Genomic DNA, 19376 nt, shown 5'->3' on the forward strand with positions numbered 1-19376 from the left:
TGCCCCCGGGCTTGGCACCCCAGAGCTGCCGGGGAGGGCAGCCACGGCGACCCTGCTTCGCGTGGACGGACCTGGGTTGCCTCCTCCCGCCCCAGCAACCCTGCATGGGAGGTATGAGACCTTCTGTGCGGCAGAGATGGGGCCCGCTGGTCAAGGGGGGCCCCCAGGCCGCCCTGCTCTGGGCCAGTTCCCCAATGAAGCCAGCTAGCAAGACCCCAGGCGCGGAGGGACTCACCCCAGCCCCACGCCAGAGGCACCAGCAGAGGGAGAGGAAGAGGCAGGAGCCCCGCGCGGAGGATGGGAGAAGAGCCCTGGGGGGCAGGACCCCCTGCTGCCCCCCGCTCCCTGCCCAGCCCCTGCCCAGGGAGCGTCTCGCCACAAGGAAGGTCCTGGTCGACCTTCAGCCTCTCCTGGCGGCTGTGCAGCTCCTGGGGAGCGGAGGAGAAAGGAGCTGCAGGGCCCGGAGCATCCCTGGCACCGGCAGCCCCCCACGGCAGGGCAGGGGCCCATGCTGGCTGCTCGGTGCCCATGGCGAGGCACCGGACACCGGGCCACCCCCCTGCCCCCCGCCACAGCCCAGCCTGGAGCCCGCAGCCCCCGTGCTGCCACGCCGCGGGCAGGGAGCTGCCGGGCGCCAGAGCTGGCAGGGGCAGCCCCAGATGGGAAGCTGGATGCCTCGGGAAGCCGGGAAGCCCTGGCCTCATCATCCCTGAGCCCTTGGAGCCACAGAGGCAGGTGGAAAAAAAAAAGCCTGATCCTGAGGCCGTGCTGCGTACCTTTATTTAACTCAGTTTTACACAGTCCCCTTCCCTAGCGGAAAGCAGACAGGTCCCAGGGCCAGCCCCGGCACCCGGCTGCGCTGAGCCGACTGGCACCCGGACCTCCCCACGGGGCTGCTCCGAGCCCAGGGGGGCAGGCAGGATGCGGCCCGGCCCGCTGCACGGCTCCAGGGCTTGCCAGCAGCCCCGGCCCCGGCGTGGAGCCTCAGACCGCGCTCTCCTGGCAGCTCTCATCCTCCAGGAACCGTGTCAGGCTCTGCGCCGGGGCCAGGTCCTGCCCTGGGGCTGGGTCCCCGTCGGGGTCCTCGGGGTCCTCGTTGCTCTGCTCCCTGGCGAAGTGCACAAACACCTGCGGGGACGCGGCGGTGATGGGGCAGCTCCTGCGGTCGCCGTCCCTGCCCGCCGCTCCGCTCTGCTCCGCGCCCGCGGCCCCGGCGCACCTGGTCCAGGGTGGTCTGGGACACGGAGTAGTCCTGGATGTGGCAGGGGCCACGCTGGGCCGCCAGGACGCCGAAGACGCTGGCCAGGGAGCAGGCGCGGGAGGGCAGCTGGTACTGCAGCAGCGCGCCGTGCCGCTCCTTGAGCACAATGCCGGGGAAGGAGCGCTGCATGAGGCTCTCCACCAGCGCCGGCCCGGGGCCGCCCGCCCGCACCACCACCGTGTAGCCGTCCCCAAACCTGGCGGGGGAAGAGCGGGGGCAGCGCTGGAGGGGCTCGTCCAGCCCCGCTGCTGCTCCAGCAGCGCCGGCTGCCGGAGCCGCCGGAGCCAGCCGCGAGCCCCCATCCCGGGTTACCGGTTCTTGAGGTGCTGGACGCTTCCCAGGCAGCGAAACCGGCCGTTCACCATGATGGCCATCCGGGTGCACAGCGCCTCGCACTCCTCCATGCTGCCGGCGGGCAGGCGTGAGGCCCCACACGCGGCGGGGCGGGCAGGCCGGGCAGGGGCCCCCCGCGCCGCGGGACCCGCCGCTCGGGCGACCGTACCTGTGCGACGTGAGCACCACGGACCTGCCCTCCTTGATGACGCCGAGGATGCAATCCCAGAGGAACCGCCGGGCGCGCGGGTCCATCCCCGTCGTGGGCTCGTCCTGCAACGGCAGCGGGGTGATGCCGGGCGGGAGCAGGGCCGGGGCCCCCCGGAGCTGCCGGCCCCCCCCAGCCCCGCACCGACCAGGAAGACGACGGGCGGGCAGCCGATGAGGGCGATGGCCGTGGAGAGCTTGCGCTTGTTGCCCCCGCTGTACTTGCCGGCGGGCTGGTCCGCGTGCGGCCCCAGCCCCAGCTTGGTGATGCCCCACTGAGCCACCTGCGGGAGCAGCGCCGTGGGGCCGAGCGCCGCGGGGCCGAGCGCCGCGGGGCCGAGCGCCGGGTCCAGGCGCCCCCGGCCGCGTGCCTCACCCCGGGCGTCTCCTCCTCCGGCACCCCGCGCAGGCGGCTGTAAAACTCCAGGTGCTCGCGGCCCGTCAGCAGGTCCGTGACGGCGTCGAACTGGGGGCAGTAGCCCATGTGCTGGTGGACGCACTGCAGGTCGGTGAGCACGCTGCGGGGCGCGGGAGGCCGTGAGCGCCGCGCGGGGCGGGGGCGAGGGCGGCCCCGGCCCCGGCCCCGGCGCCGTCCCGCTCACCTGTGCCCTTTCAGCCAGGCCTCCCCCAGCGTCACCTCCGTGTCCCCCGTCAGCATCTTGAAGGTGGACGTCTTCCCGGCGCCGTTCACCCCCAGGAGCCCGAAACACTGCGCGGGACGGATGGGGATGGGGCGAAACCCATCGGTGCCGGCAGCCGGGGTGCCCGAGCGCGGCCCCGGCGCGGCGCCGACCCTCACCTCGCCGGGGGGGATGGCCACGCAGAGCCGGTCCACCGCCGGCGCCCTCCTCCGCCGGTACACCTGGAGCAGGGAGAGCGGGTTACGGCACGGCCCTGCCCGGCTCGGCGGTTGCCGGTCCGGGGACCCGTCGCCACCGGCGCGTCCCGGGGGCTGCGCGGGCGGACGGGGGGTTCCCGCCGCTCGGATTGCAGGGGAGGGAAGGGACCCGTCTGCTCCGGCCCCTTTCCCCAGCGTTTCCGCCGGCAGACCTGCCGCAGGGGCAGCCCCGGGGCCGGCGGCGCCGCTCACCTTGGTCAGGTCCCTGAGCACCAGGACGTCGGTGGGACGCGGCGTGCCGCCCACCCTGGCACGCTCCCGGGCCACGTCCTCGTCCTCCTCGCCCAGCGAGGGCAGCCGCAGGGCCCGCGGCCTGTGGGCGACAGCGGCAGGGAGCTCCGAGGGGCCGGCGGCGGCGGCCTGTGGGGCCAGCGGCCGGCCCTGCACGGCCCCCCCTCACCTGAGCCGCAGGAAGAAGCGGTATTGCACCAGGAGGGTGAAGACGAAGAAGACGACGCCCTGAATGGCCATGGCGAACATGTTCTTCCCTGCCAGATCCCAGCACAGGGGGGACACGAACCGCTTGTCCCCTGCGAGCGGCAAAGAGGAGGGGAAGGGGCTTTAGGAGTGGGGGGACACAGCGGGGGGCACCCCAGGGCCAGCAGCTCCCAGGACTCACCGAACCTCTCGAAGGCATCGGCCATTGCTTGGTTCTTCACCATGTCGATGAGGCCTCGGCCCAGGCAGAAGTGCGGGAAGATGAGGAAAACTTTCTTCAGGACATGGTTGATGTCGTTGAGGTTCTGCCAGGACCACAGGCAAAGGCAGGGTTGGGGGAGAGCAAGCAACAGCGGCAGGACGGGCCCAGGGAGAGCCCGGGGCCCACCTGGTCCACAAAGAGCTCCAGCACGAAGGTGGCCACGCTGCCGTTGATGCCGATGAAGAGGTTGATGCAGGTCAGGGCAACGTAGGCAGTACTGGGGATGCTGAAGAGGAAGGAGGCCGGGTACATCAAGGGCGTGATGGACCAGCTGGAGGGGCAGAGGAAAGCAGGGCTGACCAAAACTCACCCAACATCCAGGGACGCAGCAAGGCCACCCAGGAACTGGCCCTACAGAGTCCCTGGACCCGAGCGCTGCTCCCACCCAGCCCCTCTGGCTGCCTGTGTCCCCCCAGCCCTTCCCAAGGCTCAGCCCCACAGGTGGCTCCACCAGCCCTTCACCCGTAGAGCAGCAGCAGCAGGACAAGGGAGGGCAGGTTGGCCGAGGACACGTAAGACTTCTGCTGGAAGCAGAGGAAGATGAGGATGACCAGCAGCGCGGGCACCAAGTAGTTGCACTGTGGGCACAAAGCAGCGAGGAGGGGGGTCATGAACAGGGTCTACCCCAGAAGCCGCCTTCCTGCCCCACCACAGCTCCAGCCCCATCTCGTACCATGTCCCAAGCGAAGTTGCCCAACCAGTAGGTCACGGGCTTCATGCCGCTGACGAATTGCAGGTGCTTGGCCTTGCTGACCCGCTCCTCAATGAGGAAGAGCACAAAGCTGGCCGGGACGAAGGACATGGCGAAGATCACGCAGATGGAGACCAGCACATCCACCGAGGTGGCCATCCTGCAACGGACGGGAGAGGGTCAGCCGGCAGCGGGGGCCCCCTGGGACCCCTGAGACCCTGCACTCACAGGGCGGCCTCCGAGAGCTGCTCTTTGGTGAGGTTGAGGGGGTGGTTGGTGGCCGTGATGCCGTAGCGCGCCGGGTCGGCCCCCGCCGGCAGCCTGGCCCGCAGCAGTCCATTGCTGGCCACATTGAGGAAGGACACCATGGCGTGCCAGCCCTTGTTGTTGAACCAGACCTGCGACCCAAGGGAAGTCCTGCAGCACCCTGAGCTGGCCTCGCCCCCGAGGCTCAGGCAGATGCACCTGGCTCCCTCCGCCCCAGCCCACAACACCCTGCTGCCCCCAGGGTCAGGAACCCTGATCACAGCTCCCCTCCAAGCTGTTAGACCCACCCCAGCCAGGCTCCATCCTCTCCCAGCCGGGAGGGGGGACCCAGGCGTCCGGGTGCTCGCTGCCTCCCTGCAACGGGGCCCTTCTGGCCCCACGCGCAGGACATGACCCCCACCGGGACGCTCGGCCCCAGGGCCAGGGCTCACCTTGATGTTCTTGCGGGCGTCCAAGCCCTCAATGAAGCGGCTGAGGTTGCCCAGCACCTGGTCCACCAGGCTCCCCTGGGGCAGATGTGAGGGGATGAGGAGCAGCCTCACCCCAAGAGCCCTCCCGCCACCCAGCACCAACCCCCAGCCATACCGGGGTGATGTTGAACAGTGCCTGGAGCTCCAGGACCGCCCTGTCCACCTCCTCTGCCGACGGCAGGACCTGGGAGCTGCGGGCGCCCAGTGAAAAGCCACCGTACCTGGATATGTGGAGAGCATGTGTGGACGTGTCCAACCATGCCGCTGATCCCCGCTGCCACCCTCTGCCCAAACCCAGCCCAGACACCACGGAGAGGGTGCACCCCAAAGAGCCAAAGCCACCCATACAATGCCCCTGCCCGGAGACTGCCCAGGCTCCATCTGAGCACGTGCCCACGACCCGACCCTACATAGGACCCAGGCATCCTGCCTCCCAGCCTGCCCAGTCTGTGCAGAACGGGACCCTGATCTCTGCCCGGACTCACCTGTGCTCATTCACCCACTTCTTGCTTTTCAGCCTGAAAGAAACAGGGCAAGGGAGGAAACACCAGGGAGGAGACGTTAGACCAACGCGTGGCCGCCTGGCACCAGCCGGACGGCGGGTTCCCCGGCACTGCCGGCTGGGACGCCCCGTGGGCAGGGCAGCCGTGGCTGGGTTTGGTCCCCAGCACCCCTCTGCGCTGCGGCGGTGGTGGGTGTCCTCGTGCCCCACCTCCCCTGCACTCACCCCTGGCGGATGACCTGGGGGTAGGTTTTCACCAGGTAGTCGGAGATGTTCCTGCCCGTCAGGTTCTGGAGTACGTCGCCCGTGCCCCTTTGCACCTGGCGAGGGGACGGGCAGAGGGGACGGATGGACGCGTTGCCCCCGTGCCTCCCCGGGGCCGTCGCCTGCCCCCGTGCCCCAGCCCACCCCGCGCACGGGGGCTGCAGGGGTTACCTGGGGCGGCGGGAGCCCCCCGGCCGCATCCGGGCAGTCGGGCAGCATCCTGTGGGCCCCCGGGGCGCTGCACTGGCAGGAGGGCGACGGCTCGGCCGGCGTCCAGTTCCCGCGCTGCAGCGCTGCCAGCAGGGCCGGGGACGCCGGGGGAGCGGAGAAGCCGTCAGGGTGGGAGGCTGGCGGGCACGGCCCCATCCTGGTCCCCGGGCACCGTGGGGAGAGAGACCCCCGTGAGGAGCCCGGCACGGCGCCGAGCCCTCGGGACGCGCCCGCGCCCGTGATCCTGCTGCAAAGGTGCTGGAGCATCACAGAGGTGGCACCGCGGGCGCAGTTTGGGGGAGCCAGGGAAAAGGCTGCCCCTCTTCATCCCGGGCGCAGAGGGGCAGGGTGAGAGAGGGGGTCTGGAGCCAGCTGCGAGCCCCCGCGCTGCCCCGTCACTCACGCCTCCCCGGCGTCCTTCATGCACTTGGTGCCGAAGCCCGGCTCGGCCAGGAGGGCGCCCAGGAGCCGAGCCGTGTCGGGGTCCCCCGGGGCGTCGTCGCTGCAAGCGCAGAGCGGGGCCGTGAGACGGCGGCAGCGGGGGCCGGGGCGGTGGGCCGGGGGGAACCCACCTGAGGAAGGTGAACTGCTGCCCGTACATCCAGGGCTCCAGGCGCAGCGGCGGGTACTTCCCGAAGGGCGGCACGATGAGGCTGAAGAGCAGCGCGATGCAGACGAAGACGGCCGGCAGGACGATCTGCGGGGGGCGGGAGGCGGCGGGGGGCAGAGCCTGTGCTGCTGCCCCTGACCCAGCCCGGCGGCTCCCCCCGCGCCGCGGCCCCGGCCCCGGCGCCAGCGCCCTGCGGTACCTGCGCCAAGAAGCCCCGGGTGCTGCGCCGGGCGTGCAGCAGCCGCTTGATGAAGAGCGCGCGGAGCTGCTGGCGGGTGAGCGCCCAGCCGGTCACCCGGCGGGCCCCCCGGCCGGCCGTGCCGCGCAGCAGGTCCGTCTCCCGCGGCTCCTCCGCTGCCAGGGCAGAGAAGGCTCCTTGTCCCGGCCGCCGGCACCAGCCCGGGGCCGAGCCAGGCAGCGAGGGCAGGGGGCTCGAGCGGGCTGCGCACGCGCAGCGGGACGGCCGCAGGCGGTCTGCTCGCGGCGGTGTCCCCACGTCCCCAGCGGGGACGTCCCCAGCCCACCACGGGTCCTACCTCTCCTGGCTCCTTGGACTCAGAGTAAAGGAAAGAGGAGAGAAGCGTTACAGCCGCACCAGAGGCACCCGCGCCGCGGCGGTTGGGTGAAGGGGGTTTCCAGGGCAGAGCAGACCCCGCAGACTGTTGCAGCCCTCCCCAGATTCCCACCAGTGCCCCCACGGCAGCTCTCTCCAACCCCAAGAGACAGGACCCAGACACATTCCCAGGATTTCACACCCTGTCCCAAACCCCTGCTCAGGGCAGGCACCCCCAGACCCACCACCAGCTCTGCTCCCCTCCCTTCCCGAAGCCCCCAGAGATGCCTGGAGGCTGGTAACAGCCGTGATGCTGCTGCTGCTGGAGTTTCCCGGAGCACATGTCAGGTCTGGCACCACGCACGGCCCCGGCACAGCCGGAGGGAGCCGGCGGCAGGGGCTGGGCCAGCCGGGGAGCTCAGCCCCCACCTGGCCCTATGACCCCCCTCTTACCCAGCTCCCCATCAGCCGCTTCCACATCCCCGTCCTTGCTGGGGACAGCTTCTCTCCCTGGCCAGGAGGCTCTCCTGGTGCCTGATGAAACGAGCAGCAGAGCACCAGGGTGGGACGGAGACCACAGCCTGGGACACGTCCCTGCGCCTGAGGGTGCTCCCAGCAGGGACCCCAGCCCTGGCGAGGGCAGAGGCTGCACCCAGATGCTGCAGGCTCCTGCACGAGGCATGGGGACGCCCACTCCCAGACACCGCAGCCCCTGCTCCAGCCTCTCCCCACACTGCCATGTGTCCCTCCTGGTCCCACCCTCCACCCCAGTGTCCTTTAGCTCAGCTCTATATGGGGCGACACACTTTACCTGCCATGTCGATGTCCAACCCCGTGTTCTTGGCCACCTTCAGAAAGATCTGAGAGAGATGGGGCATTAAACACGGTCGTGAGTGCCCACCACCCTGGCAAGGCTGAGCCCAGGCTGCCCCAGACCAGTGCAGGGCAGATGTTCGGTGTGCGGAGACCCCCCGGGAGCCTTGGCACAGCCCTGGCTGCCGGCTCCTCCAGCGCCAGCAGCCATCCCCGGTACCTCTTCCAGGGTGGTGTCGGAGATGCCGTAGCTGGAGATGCCCAGTTCCCCCAGGTGGGCATCCAGCTCCCGGAAGAGGTCCCCGAACGCCCCGTCCTTGGCGCCGCTGTAGGGCAGGACGAAGAGCAGCTCATGCCCGATATCTTCCACCAGCCGGGAGCCCGGGACCAGCTTCTGGATCAGAGCCGACAGCTGGGGCACATCTGGAGGGATGGGGAGGGCTGGGAACGTGGGACGGAGCCGAGGTGCAGCACAGGAGCCGGCACTGTGCCCTGCATCCCGGACCGGGGGTCCGGGGGCCTTTGCAGGGGGCAGGGGAGGAGGGAGCTGCTCTGGGGAGTGCATCCCCCAGCCCACAGCAGGGCAAGGCACGGGGGCGAGAGGCTCCCGCGAAGCCCCCAGGGTGCAGGACGGGCTCCGTACCCACGGCGCTGGCCTCGCTGTCCCGCTCGCTGCCCAGGCCCGTGTCGCTGCTGCGCTCCGAGTCGGTGTCGTCCTGCCGGAGCGCGGGATGCGGCAGCACGGTCGGACGCCCGCAGGGACCGGCCACTCCTCGGCTGGCGCCCGAGGCCGGGGCACCCACCTTTCTGGGGGGGCCGGGGACACCGCCGGCGCTGCCGCCCAGCCCGGCCCGCTCCCGCTTCACCAGGGTGAGGTAGTAGCCGGTGCCCAGCCTGGCCTTGAGGAAGAGGGGGGACCCGCAGCAGCAGAGCCGGCCCTGCGAGACGATGGCGATGCGGTCGCCCAGCAGGTCCGCCTCGTCCATGTAGTGGGTGGACAGGATGATGGTGCGGCCTGGGGGCAGAGAGCGGGGGCCCTCGGGCTGCCTCGGCTTCCCCAGGGCTGGGGATAGGTGTGCAGAGGGGGCAGAGGGGTCCCCGGCCCCCCGGCCCCAACCTTGGCGGTACTTGAGCAGCAGCTCCCAGATGCTGCGGCGGGAGTAGGGGTCGACGCCGGCAGTGGGCTCGTCCAGGATCACCACCTTGGAGCCGCCCACGAAGGCGATGGCCACGGAGAGCTTCCGCTGCATCCCGCCTGTGGGGCCAGAGGGGGGGCGTCGGGGGCGGCCCGGGCCACCGCTCGGCCCCGGGGCGCCCCTCCTGCCCCCCGCACGTACCCGAGAGCCTCTGGGTCTGCTCCCGGCGCTTGTGGGGCAGCCCCGTGTCCCGGACCAGCTGCTCCACCTCCGCCTTCACCTGCTCCTCCGAGAGCCCCTTGAGCCGCCCGTAGAACCAGATGTGCTCCTCCACCGTCAGGCTGCGGCGGGCGGCGGCTGAGCCCCCGCCGCCCGCCTGGACGCCGGGGCCCAGCCCCCCGCCCACCCCCACCCCGCCTACATGTCGAAGAGCACGTTGTGCTGGGGGCACATGCCCATGGTTTTCCGGATGCTGTCGATGTCGGAACGGATGTCCCAGCCCAGGATGTAGGCAGTGCCAGAGGTGGGGGGCAGGAGGCCGGTGAGGATGGACCTGCAGGTGGGACCACGGGAAAGGGGGGGCACAGGGGAAGCAGGACTCATTCATGGTGGTCAGTGTCCCCTGCCCTATGCGGGGTGCCTGGGGCTTAACTGTGGGGCTGGTGGCAGGGGGACGGTCACACGTCAAAGCTGCAGCAGATCTGGACTGAGGTCCCATCTCCAGGAGAGCAGCCCAGCCCCAGCGTGCTCACCAGACCCCCCCACCTCAGCGCCTGCTCCATGCCCGGCCCCCCAGCCCGTGGGCTCACATGGTGGTGGTCTTGCCGGCCCCATTGTGGCCCAGGAAGGAGGTGATCTGCCCCTCGTAGAAGTCCAGGCTCAGCCCGTTGACAGCCACTCGGCTGCTGTTGTGGTAAATCTTCACCAGGTTGTGGATGGAGACTCCTGGCTGGAGATGGGCCGGCGGCTCCTCCACCAGCGCTGGAAGCCACCGGAGGGTCACGGTCACGGGGCCGGTCCCCTTGCAGAGGGGTGAAGCCCGAGCCCAGCTCCGGTGCTCCAGCCGCGAGGCTCCGGGGCAGCACGAGGCCGGAGCTCACCTTGGGGCGCAGGCAGGGGGCTGCCGGGGTACAGCGAGTGCCCAGCCGAGGACTCCTCGCTGCACCAGTAGCTCCTCAGGAAGGGGAAATTCCAGGGCTTGGGGATCCCGTACTGACCTGCAGTGCGGACAGGGTTGGGTGCGCCGGGCTGAGTGGGCCGGGGCCTCGGGGGCTGCGGGGGCTGCGCTCACCTGGGAAGACGCCCTCGACGTACCAGGTGGCCAGGCTGTAGAGGCCGGCGTCCAGCAGCAGCAGAGCCATGGCCGTGGCAAAGTTGTAGGGGTCACCGGGCACGGGGCTGGTGCCCAAGTTGTGCCACTGGATGCCCACTCCCTGCTCCTCGTAGAGCGAGAAGTACTCGCAGCCGAAGCCAAAGGCCACCGGTGACAGGAGGCTCTGGTGGCAGCAAGCACGGCGGCTTGGGTGGAAGCCTGGCCCCGGGGAAGGAGGGGGATCCCGCGCCCCGAACCCTGTGCCCAGCACATGCAGGGCAGCCGGAGCTGCTCACCACGAGGGCACGGAGCGGGAAGGTGATGTGGTCGCGCCAGGCCACGCACAGCACATAGGGAAGGTAGAAAGAGAAGTAGATGATGCCGCCGCAAGCCGAGGCCAGGTTGGCGCGGAGGAAGAAGGTGCTGATGAGGAAGCACTGGCAGATGGTGGCCACTGAGAAGGTGCCAAGGAAGAGGAAGATCACAGCGGGATCGCTGTAGGGCAGGATATTCCCCACCTGTGAAATGAGTGAGGTTGGAGCCTGCAGAGCCCCACCATGCTGGCTGCCAGCCCCCCACGCTCCCCACGTCACCCGGCTCTGTCCTCCATGCCCAGCTCTGCACCGTGCCTTGAGGATGAGGACAAGGAAGGCCGAGCTGAGGAGGAAGGGGATGAAGCTGCTGAGGAACCAGCTGAGCCAGAGGATCCCACTGCTCAGCCCCATGGTCTTCATGGTCTCCTTGAGACGCGTCTCCTTCTCGTGCACCACCCCCTTGATGATCATGGCGACGGAGTAGATCCAGGCCAGCGTCATGAAGAGGGGCAGCGAGCGGTTCAGGACCCGCAGGAACCTGAGGGAGGCAGCGGCAGCCCTTACCGCCCCCGGCCCGACACCCGCCGTCGGGGGAGCGGACCCCGCGCTGCCCACTCACACGTCATCCACGTAGCAGGGGTAGGGCATTTGCTGGAGGTACACCCCGGTGCGCGGGGCGCCCCCAGTCTGCACCCGCACCACCGCCTGCTCCACCAGGTCCTGCACGTAGACGAAGCCGCCCCACACGTAGCGCAGGTCGCTGAAGGGGTCGGCCGCCGGGCCCGGGTCCCAGAACCTGGGGGCAGAGCAGAGCGCTAGCGGGGGGGACGGTCCCTGGCCCAGGCACAGGACACAGGGCCGGGCATCCCCTGACCTGTCCTTGATCTTATTGGTCCTCGTGACGTCGTCGATGTCCATGCGGATCTTGTAGCGGACGTGGCGGGGCAGCGCCCGGGCCGTGGCGTTCGTGGGCAGCTCGAAGACCACAGCGGCCCAGAACTGCCGCTGCTCCAGCAGCTCCAAGGCCCTGGCCACCAGCTGCTCCTCGGTGGCCACCGCCTCAATCTTGTCCAGGCAGATGCACTGCGGGCGGTGAGGCAGGGTGAGCGGGCACGCGGGGAGCCTGCCAAAGCGGGGGCCGGGGAGACACACACCTCCATGAACTCTGCCAGCGTGCCCAGGACCTGGTCCGCTTCGGTGTACACCTGGTGCCAGGTGAGCCCGGGGCCCGGGGCCGGCCCCGCCAGGAACCCAGCCAGGGCCGACAGGTTCCAGGACGTGCCGTTGAGGAGCCCGTCCAGGAGCTGGGCTGGCCCCGGGACCTGCAGCAGGTCCTGCAAAAACACGGGAGGAAAGAGGGTTGGTGCATCTCCCCCCCGCCCCGTGGTGGTCATCCACCCCTGGCCAGCCCCAAGCTGCAGAGCCCGCCCGGGCGCCCTGGCCTGCAGCACGGCCAGGACACCCAGCGCCCCGACCCCGCTGGGAAGAGGCGCCCAGCCCGGGCTGGGGCCAGCTCCTGGGCGCTGCACACCTGCAGGAGCTGCATCTCCAGGCTGCTGTTGAGGAAGGCGTAGATCTGGGGTGCCAGCTCCCGCCACGCACGCCCCACGTCCCGCAGCAGGGCCAGCTCCTGGAAGGTCCGGTTCACCTGCACGGGGCAGCGGGTGAGCAGGGCCGGCGGCGCGCCCCACACCGCCGACCCCGCCGGCGCCCGGCTCACCTCAGCCATGACACTGTTAGGGCCGGGGCCCGGCGGCGTGTACAGGATCTTGCCCACGAAGAGGGGCTTGATGCCCTGCCAGAAGATCTGCGAAAGGGGGTTGGACTCCAGGCTCCCGATCAGCTCTCTGCAGAAGGGACCTGGCACAGGGGTACAAATGAGCCCTGGGATGCTGCTGCCGCGGCCTCCCCACTGGGGGGGCCTGGGGAGCCAGGAAAGCCCCTGCCCCACGCGGCTCCGCTCACTGCTGGCGTTGCTGGGGGCTGCGGCTCTCCTCTCGGAGCTGTTGCGGTCCAGGAAGGCCTTGACGTCGTTGTCCTCGTACCAGTTGAGGGAGGGGATGCGGAGCCCGCCGCCCTCGGGGTGCCCGCAGGCGATGCGGGACAGGGCCCCCAAGGCGCCCGGGAGGGAGGCGCTGCCATTGGGGGCCACCAGTGCCCCGATCTCCCGCCGCAGCTCTGCCAAGCTGGTCATGGAGGAGACCTGGGGGGAGCAGGACGGGGAGCAGAGCGGGGCTGTGGGAGCCCCACCGCAGGGCTGGGGACGCCCCAGGCTGCGTGGCACTGCTGGGGGTCCCCCGGGGGTAGCAGTCCCATGGCAGCGTGGGCAGGGGCAGTGGGGCAGCTACCTCCTGCAGCAGGGTCTCGGCACCCTGCAGGACGGCGGCCAGGGCTCCCACGGCATCAGCGACGTTGTCCGCCTCCGAGCTCAACCGCTCCTGCGAGGGGATGCGGGATCAGGGTCACAGCCCCTCTGCGGGCACCCGGCGGGTCTCCGAGCTGGGGCTTTCCCTCCGCGCCCCCCGGCACCCAAGGGGACTCACTGCAAAGAGCTGGGGGAAATCCACCTGGGAGAGGAAGGCGCGCTCCATGGCGTGGAGCGTGGGGCCGGGCAGGGCGCAGAGCCCGTGCTGCAGGCGCTGCGAGGACGCGGCGTCGCCCGCCACCAGGAAGCCCGCCAGCTCCGAGGCGTTGCAGACCACGGCCTTCAGCGGGACGCGGGTGCCTGCCAGGGAGAGCTGGGGCCGGCAGGAGAGGGCGGTGAGGCGGGAGCCCGGCGCCGCGGCACCGCGAGCTGGCCGGCGGCGCGCTCCCAACTCACGATGCGCGGGCTGAGCTGAGCCCCCAGCAGCTGGTCCACCAGCGCCGGCGGCAGGGACGTGTTGGTGCGGAGGAACCGGGAGAAGCTCTCCTCCTGCCTCAGGTAGCTCCTCACGGGCAGCGCTGGCGGGACGGGCGCGGGGGTCAGCGCGCAGCAGCCGCGCTCCCCCCCCGGCACCCGCCCGGCCCGGCCCCGGCGCTCACCCCTCCGCAGAGCCGCGCTGCCCCGGAGCCGGCGCAGGGCGTGCAGGAGCTGGCCCAGGCTGCGCAGGAGCTGCTTCCCCTGGGCACGGAGCAGCGCCTGCCGGGCATCCACCAGCAGGCGGGAGAGGCTGCGGGCAGAGCCGGCGGTGAGACGCGGAGCCCACCGACCCCCGTGGGCTCCCAGCACCTGCCACTCACATGGAGCCGTTGAAGTTCCCCACGACGCCGGGGGCCTCTCCCGCCGTGGGGTAGCGGAAGCAGGGGTTGTTCAGGTTGCAGATGATGCCCTGGATCCAGGGCAGTGTCCCAGCTGATGGCAGGGCCTTGTTGGGGAAGTGGCCTGACAAGAGAGGAGGAGAGGGGTCCCGGAGGGGCAGGAGGGAGCTCTGGGGCCCCAGGTGCCCCTGAGTGGGAGAGCCTGCAGCACCTCAGCCCGCGTCCACCTCCTCACGCCTATCACCCCCTGCGTCACCCAGGGCCATGCCGGGTCCTGCAGCAGTGCGAGGGGCAGCACCTTGGGCATGGGGAGCCCCTGCAGCCCAGTACCGGTGGATCCAAAGTGCTGGCATGGGCACTCACACTCGTGTTGCTTGAACGGTGGGTGGGACTGTCGCACAGAGATCAAGATGAAGAAGAGGAAGAGGGGCCATAGGAGCTCAATGGCCAGCTGGATCTGGAGGGGGAGACCCATGGCTGGGGTGGAGGGGATGGGAGAGTGCCCCTCTCCATCAGTACCCAGGGCTCTGCCTGGCCCTGGCCCCAGCGCCCGGCAGCTCTTCAGCAGCCCCGGCACAGGTCTCCATCTCACCCTCTGCCGCCGCCGGTAGGTGAAGTTCTTCCAGAGCAGCAGCCCCAGCTGGGTGCCCACGGCCATGGCGGGGACGCGGGGCTGGCGCTTGGCTCCAGCTGCAGGGAAGAGAGCAGCAGGTTTGGCGTGAGCCCTCACCCCGCAGAGCCCACCGCTCCGTCCCAGGGACTGAGCCCCGCCGCTGTGCTGCCGGGCTGCCCGAGACGCGTGGGGACTCACGTCCAACTCGGGGCTTGCATGCGGGAAAGGGCACAAGCATCTGGCTGAGCTCCCCAGGGCCCTGCTGCACCAGTGGGGAGGAGCCAGCACCACATTCCTGCCCACAAAGCTCATTTCCTCACCAAAGCCTTCAAATCTTATCCTTTTGTAAACCAAAAGCAGTAAAACGGGCACAAGCTCTAAAAAAAATCCCTTTCAGGTCAGCGTTGCTTCAGGAACAATGAACCAGATTCCTGTACAACACCGATCACAGCAGCTGCCCATGTCACCTGAGCAAATCTGGTCCCAGCTGAAGGAGCGGGATGTGATCCCTAGTGACTGGCCACAGCTCCAGGAGAGCTGGGCAGCCCTGGAGCCTGCCCATGCCTCACTTTTCCCATCTGAGGGATGGGGACAGACACTGCTCCTCCTTTGCAAAGCGATGAGATCCTCTGGGTCTGCAAAATGACACTAGCACAGCTGCTTTCTTGTGTTACTTTTTCAGCTTCTGCTGGATCCTGCCTAGAGGATGGCGGGAAGGAGAGGCAGGAGGGGCCAGCAGGAGACAGTGCCCCAGGTGCTGCAGGCCCAGCCTCTCCCAGCCCCAGGGCTCAGGACAAAATCTTTTCAGCAAAAAAAACCAGACTCCCTCCTCAGTGCCCAAACTCACCTTTCCTCTCCCCTCCGGGAGCAGGAAACCCCACGACTGTGTCCAGCCCTGCAGCCCGGACACCCCAGCTGGGAGCCGGCTGATGGCCCAGGCAAGCAGCTGCGTGCTGCGCAGCAGGCTCTGGGCACCGGCTGGAGCCAAGCGGCAGGGCAGGACCCCGCAGCCCCTGCTTCCGGCACTAATCCATGAGCCCCAGGCCCGGGAGCGGATAAGCAGGATTCCTCATGAGGAAATCCTGCTAATCAGCCTGCAGGGACTGACATAAGTGGTGCTAAAGTGGGGCTACACAGGAGGATTTCTCTGCAGGGGGCACAGGGGATTGAGGGGGCTTTGGCATCTCCCTGGCACCCCACCACCAGGAGGGTGAGCAGCAAGGGCAGCCTGGGCATCGGCTGCCGGGACACGGATGACCCTGGTGGAGGAGGCAGCCAGGTGCCTGCATCAGGAATCAGGCAGCACCCAGCCTCAACCAGCTACAGGACACGGCCAGTGTCTCCCGTGGCCAGGAATGACACTCAGGCTGGTTCTGCATCATCGGAGCTTGGGAAGGCAGCGATCCTTTCCCATTCTTTTTGTACAAGGAGAAACAGAAAAAACACTTGGTGCTGTTAAAGGCGAAAGCCAAACAGCCTTCTAAGGGAGAAATTGTGCTAAGGACCCCCTCATTCACACTACCAGAGGCAAATAGGCCATGTCACTGATCCCCGCCAGCATGTCGCCTGGCCCTGGGACAAGGGTCTGCTCTGTGGAGCTGAGTGCTGGGAAGAAACTGAGGGATGACGGGCAGCGGCGGTGGCCCTGGGCTGCCAGCTGGCCTCAGCAGGGATGCAGGAAAGCCCAGCTCTCCCCCTCCGGCATCGGAGCTGTGTCCGAGAGCCCAGAGCTCAGGTGTGTTGTGCCCATCAGTAACTCATGCTGGCTGCTTTCCAGTGCATTTCTGTTTTCTGACCTGGCCTTCCCCTATAGCTGCAAGGGCTGGAATGCAAATGCATAATTAATGGCCACAAAGGCTCCTGCATCTGCCTGGGTGCTGCCTCTCCATCCCCAGCTGCAAGCAGCGAGCACAAGAGCACCCTGGCCTTCACCCCCCAGCCCCTCATTGCCCACCCTCCCAGCCCTTGCATGGTGGGAGCCAGGCCCAGGTGCAAAAGGCACCATGACTTTTCAGCTGAATAGTCACTTGGCAGACAGGAAGTTGCAGACTCGGGTTGTCAAGAGCAGCGCGCCTTTATTAACTGTTCAGCCTTGCCACAGCTACAGCGAATGCTGGCAGGGAGCTCTGCGTAGGGCAGAGTACAGAGCAACAGGGAGGATGCACACAGCTGGGGAGGGGGCTGCAATGCAGGAATCACCCCCTAGACCCGGGCACAGCTCAGCCCCATGGAGTTGGCACCCCAGCAGGAAGGCCATTGCCCCTCACACACATGTCATCTGCAGGGGAGTCCAGGAGCCGGATGCAGCGCAAGCTGGGATTTACGCAGAAAGCAAGCGGCTGCCGGGATGACTGCACTCACGGCTCCGGCATGGCTCTGCCGGCAGAGCCACCCTTGCTCCTCACAGTCCCTTCGTAAAGCTGCACAATTCAGAGAAAATCCTGCCCCTCGGCTCCCACCAGGCTGGGCTCCCCAGTGCCCTGACCAGGCACAAGTGTCGGGCCCCAAGGTGGGTGACAGTTCCCCCACCCCCAGTCTGCACAGAAAACAGCCACCACGCGTGTCCTCTCCATGCTTGGTGATGTTTTGCCCACCTGGTACAAGCCTCAGCCCTGCCAGCAGTCTCGGGGGAGGCCCGGGGGGGCCCTGCCTTCCTCCTGCTCAGGGGCACCCTGAGCACCAGAGCCTCCCCAGGCCCACCCAGCCCTCACCACCCAGCACAGGGATGCTCCAGCCCGAGCAAGGGCAGCATGCTGGGTGACCGGTCCCCAACAGCGTGGAGCAGCCAGGCAGCGGCACTGGGATCCCCTCGCAGCTGGGAATCCCCCTCCATCCTGGAGACCCCGTCTGAATGGGACCCCTTCCGAGGGTCCCTCTCAACTGGGGGTTTCAGGAGTTGAGCGTCTTTTACCCGGGCAGCGCCAGCAGGTGCCCCCCGCCCCCGGGTGCTGCCCGCCCCCCCTCCCCGCCTTTACCTGCTCACTCCATCGCTGCGCGGCCCCTTTAAGGAGACCCGCCGCCGGCTCCGCCGAGGTTCGCCGCGCAGGCCACGCCCCTGACACGCCCCCTTCCTCTGCGCCCCGCCCCCTCCGTACGGCTCTGGCTACAAAGTAGCCACGGGCACGACGTCATAGGAAGCGGTTCTTAAAGGGGCCCGCGCGGCTCGGGGCAAGTGGGGTCCGCGAGGGGCCCCCTCGCTCTGGGGGCACCCGCTATCCCGCTGCTCTCTGTGCAGCCTTACGGGGCGGCCAGCGCGCCCTCCCCGCCCTGCCCCGCGGTGGGCACAGGGCCTCCCGGCAGCCGGGGGAGCCGCCCGGGTGCCTGGGGGGCGGCAGGGCTGTGCCCCTTCCTGGCGAGGACGGGCCCTCCTGGCCCCACAGGCCGCCTCCAGCCTCCCAGGGCTGGCTGCAGCTGGGCTGCACTGAGCACCCACGCAGGGTGCTGGGTGCCTGAGCCAGGCTCAGTGCTTGCCCCCGCCCCAGCCTCCCCAAGGTAGGAGCGATGCCTCACTTCTCCCTGCTGCCCCAGCTGAGGCTTCCGGAGCTCTGGGGGCTGTGGCAGCCCTGGGCTGGTTGGCACGACCCTGCAGGGTGTAGCGGGGGGTCCGCAGCAGCGTGCCGGGAGCTCAGCTGGCTCCCTACCGCCTAGTGCCAGGTCCCGGATCCCTGACCCCGGGCCACCACTTCGGGCTTCCTCTCAAGTCGTGCAGCCAGGCAGAGACCTTCTGGGGTCAAAGCCATTCCTTTTCAGGTTATGGTGCAACCTGTTGTTCCCCAGCCTGATGACAGCCAAATGCCCTTGTTGTTACGTACGATCTATTACATGATGTATTACACATTTTTTATAATTGCAATTATACCCAATTAAGCAAGCACACCTTTCCCTTGGAGAGGCCAGCAACAGCTCTGGGGAGGTTACAAAATGCAGAGAATATATCTGAGTCATGCTGCTACTGGCAGACAGAGCTGGGCCAGGACCGTACTTGGAGCCTGGTGAATCACTTTGGCTTAATAATGCAGTGGGATGCCGAAGCAGCAAGCTATTAAGGAAAAAAAAAACCAAAGAATAAAGCAAGTTGAGCTTTTTTTTTTTTTAAAAAAAAAAAAAAAAAAAAAAAAAACAATAATGACAGGCTAAAAGGCTGTGGCTTGAGGGAGAGGATGGCAGTGGAACTAGCGTTTCCATTAGCAATGCCAGCCAACCCGCTCAGGTCTTGGCCACACGCCACAGAGGAACTTGGCTCCCCAAAACCCAGTGTCTCTCCTCAAAAGATGGGGAACAGCTGGGTGCAGGGCATGTCGGCCGCCCTTCCTCCCCAGAAAGGGAGTATGCAGCCAGGGTGGCGGGACCACGGGCCACAGCTCCAATGCGGCATTTGGGGTTCCTTGCACAGGCAATGAACCACCCTGAGGCTGATTCCCGTAAAACCAGGGGTGAGGAGTCCTGGCAGATCCCAGCCCAGCGTGGGAGACCGGGCAGGGCGGGCACCGACAGGGCTTTGTGTCACGCTGGTTTCCCTCAGCTGCGCTAAGCTGGGGAAGGGCCCGCGCCAAGGGCGAGGCCGCGGCATCGCCTCCCCGGCCCGACGCGGCAGCCCGGCCGCCCCGCACGCTGAGCACGGCGCTGAGCCGCTGCTCTACAGCCGGGCGTCGCAGAGGTCCCAGCGCAGCTCGTCCTTTCTGGAAGCTTTTTATTGCCTACATTAAAAAATATTACGTAGCTTCTCCGTCAGAAAAAAGTTCCCAGCTCCCATTTAGAGGGCAGCAGCTTCCCGGGCCTGGCAGGGGCAGGCAGCAGCTCGGCCCCATGCAGGAGGGAGTTGCTGGTCTCAGCCCAGCTCTGCTGGGCCTCGCAGCCCCCCCGGTTTGACAAGCCCCCTCCACAAGGCATTCAGGCAGGGAGCCTGGACCTGGAACACCGGCACAACACGAGCGGTGTAGGCTAGAAAATGTTTCCTGTTTAAGTTAATTTAAACAACAAAA

The 19376-nt window shown here is 68.2% G+C and overlaps 1 protein-coding gene across 1 annotated transcript; it reads right to left on the minus strand.

Moving 5' to 3' along the window:
- Window positions 1–762: 762 nt before the first annotated feature.
- ABCA7 (ATP binding cassette subfamily A member 7) lies at window positions 763–14439 on the minus strand. Its single transcript, XM_062596518.1, has 49 exons — window positions 14374–14439; window positions 14145–14238; window positions 13764–13905; window positions 13566–13693; window positions 13363–13484; window positions 13085–13279; window positions 12890–12979; window positions 12507–12744; window positions 12262–12401; window positions 12073–12189; window positions 11696–11875; window positions 11416–11624; window positions 11161–11337; window positions 10857–11079; window positions 10524–10745; window positions 10207–10411; window positions 10016–10132; window positions 9725–9896; window positions 9337–9468; window positions 9117–9256; window positions 8897–9034; window positions 8583–8794; window positions 8423–8495; window positions 8000–8202; window positions 7778–7826; window positions 7420–7500; window positions 6613–6767; window positions 6376–6500; window positions 6207–6305; window positions 5765–5960; window positions 5555–5649; window positions 5313–5345; window positions 4943–5048; window positions 4789–4863; window positions 4319–4488; window positions 4073–4250; window positions 3862–3977; window positions 3526–3670; window positions 3319–3442; window positions 3100–3229; window positions 2892–3012; window positions 2601–2663; window positions 2404–2510; window positions 2178–2319; window positions 1951–2085; window positions 1764–1867; window positions 1574–1666; window positions 1220–1457; window positions 763–1128 (listed from the first exon to the last, which is right to left on the minus strand). Exons 1-49 carry the CDS (start codon window positions 14437–14439, stop codon window positions 985–987), a joined length of 6759 nt encoding a protein of 2252 aa, XP_062452502.1. The 3' UTR covers window positions 763–984.
- Between the last annotated feature and the right edge of the window lie 4937 nt (window positions 14440–19376).

Source organism: Rhea pennata, chromosome 27, assembly GCF_028389875.1.
Source record: "Rhea pennata isolate bPtePen1 chromosome 27, bPtePen1.pri, whole genome shotgun sequence".
Classification (NCBI taxonomy): Eukaryota; Metazoa; Chordata; class Aves; order Rheiformes; family Rheidae; genus Rhea; species Rhea pennata.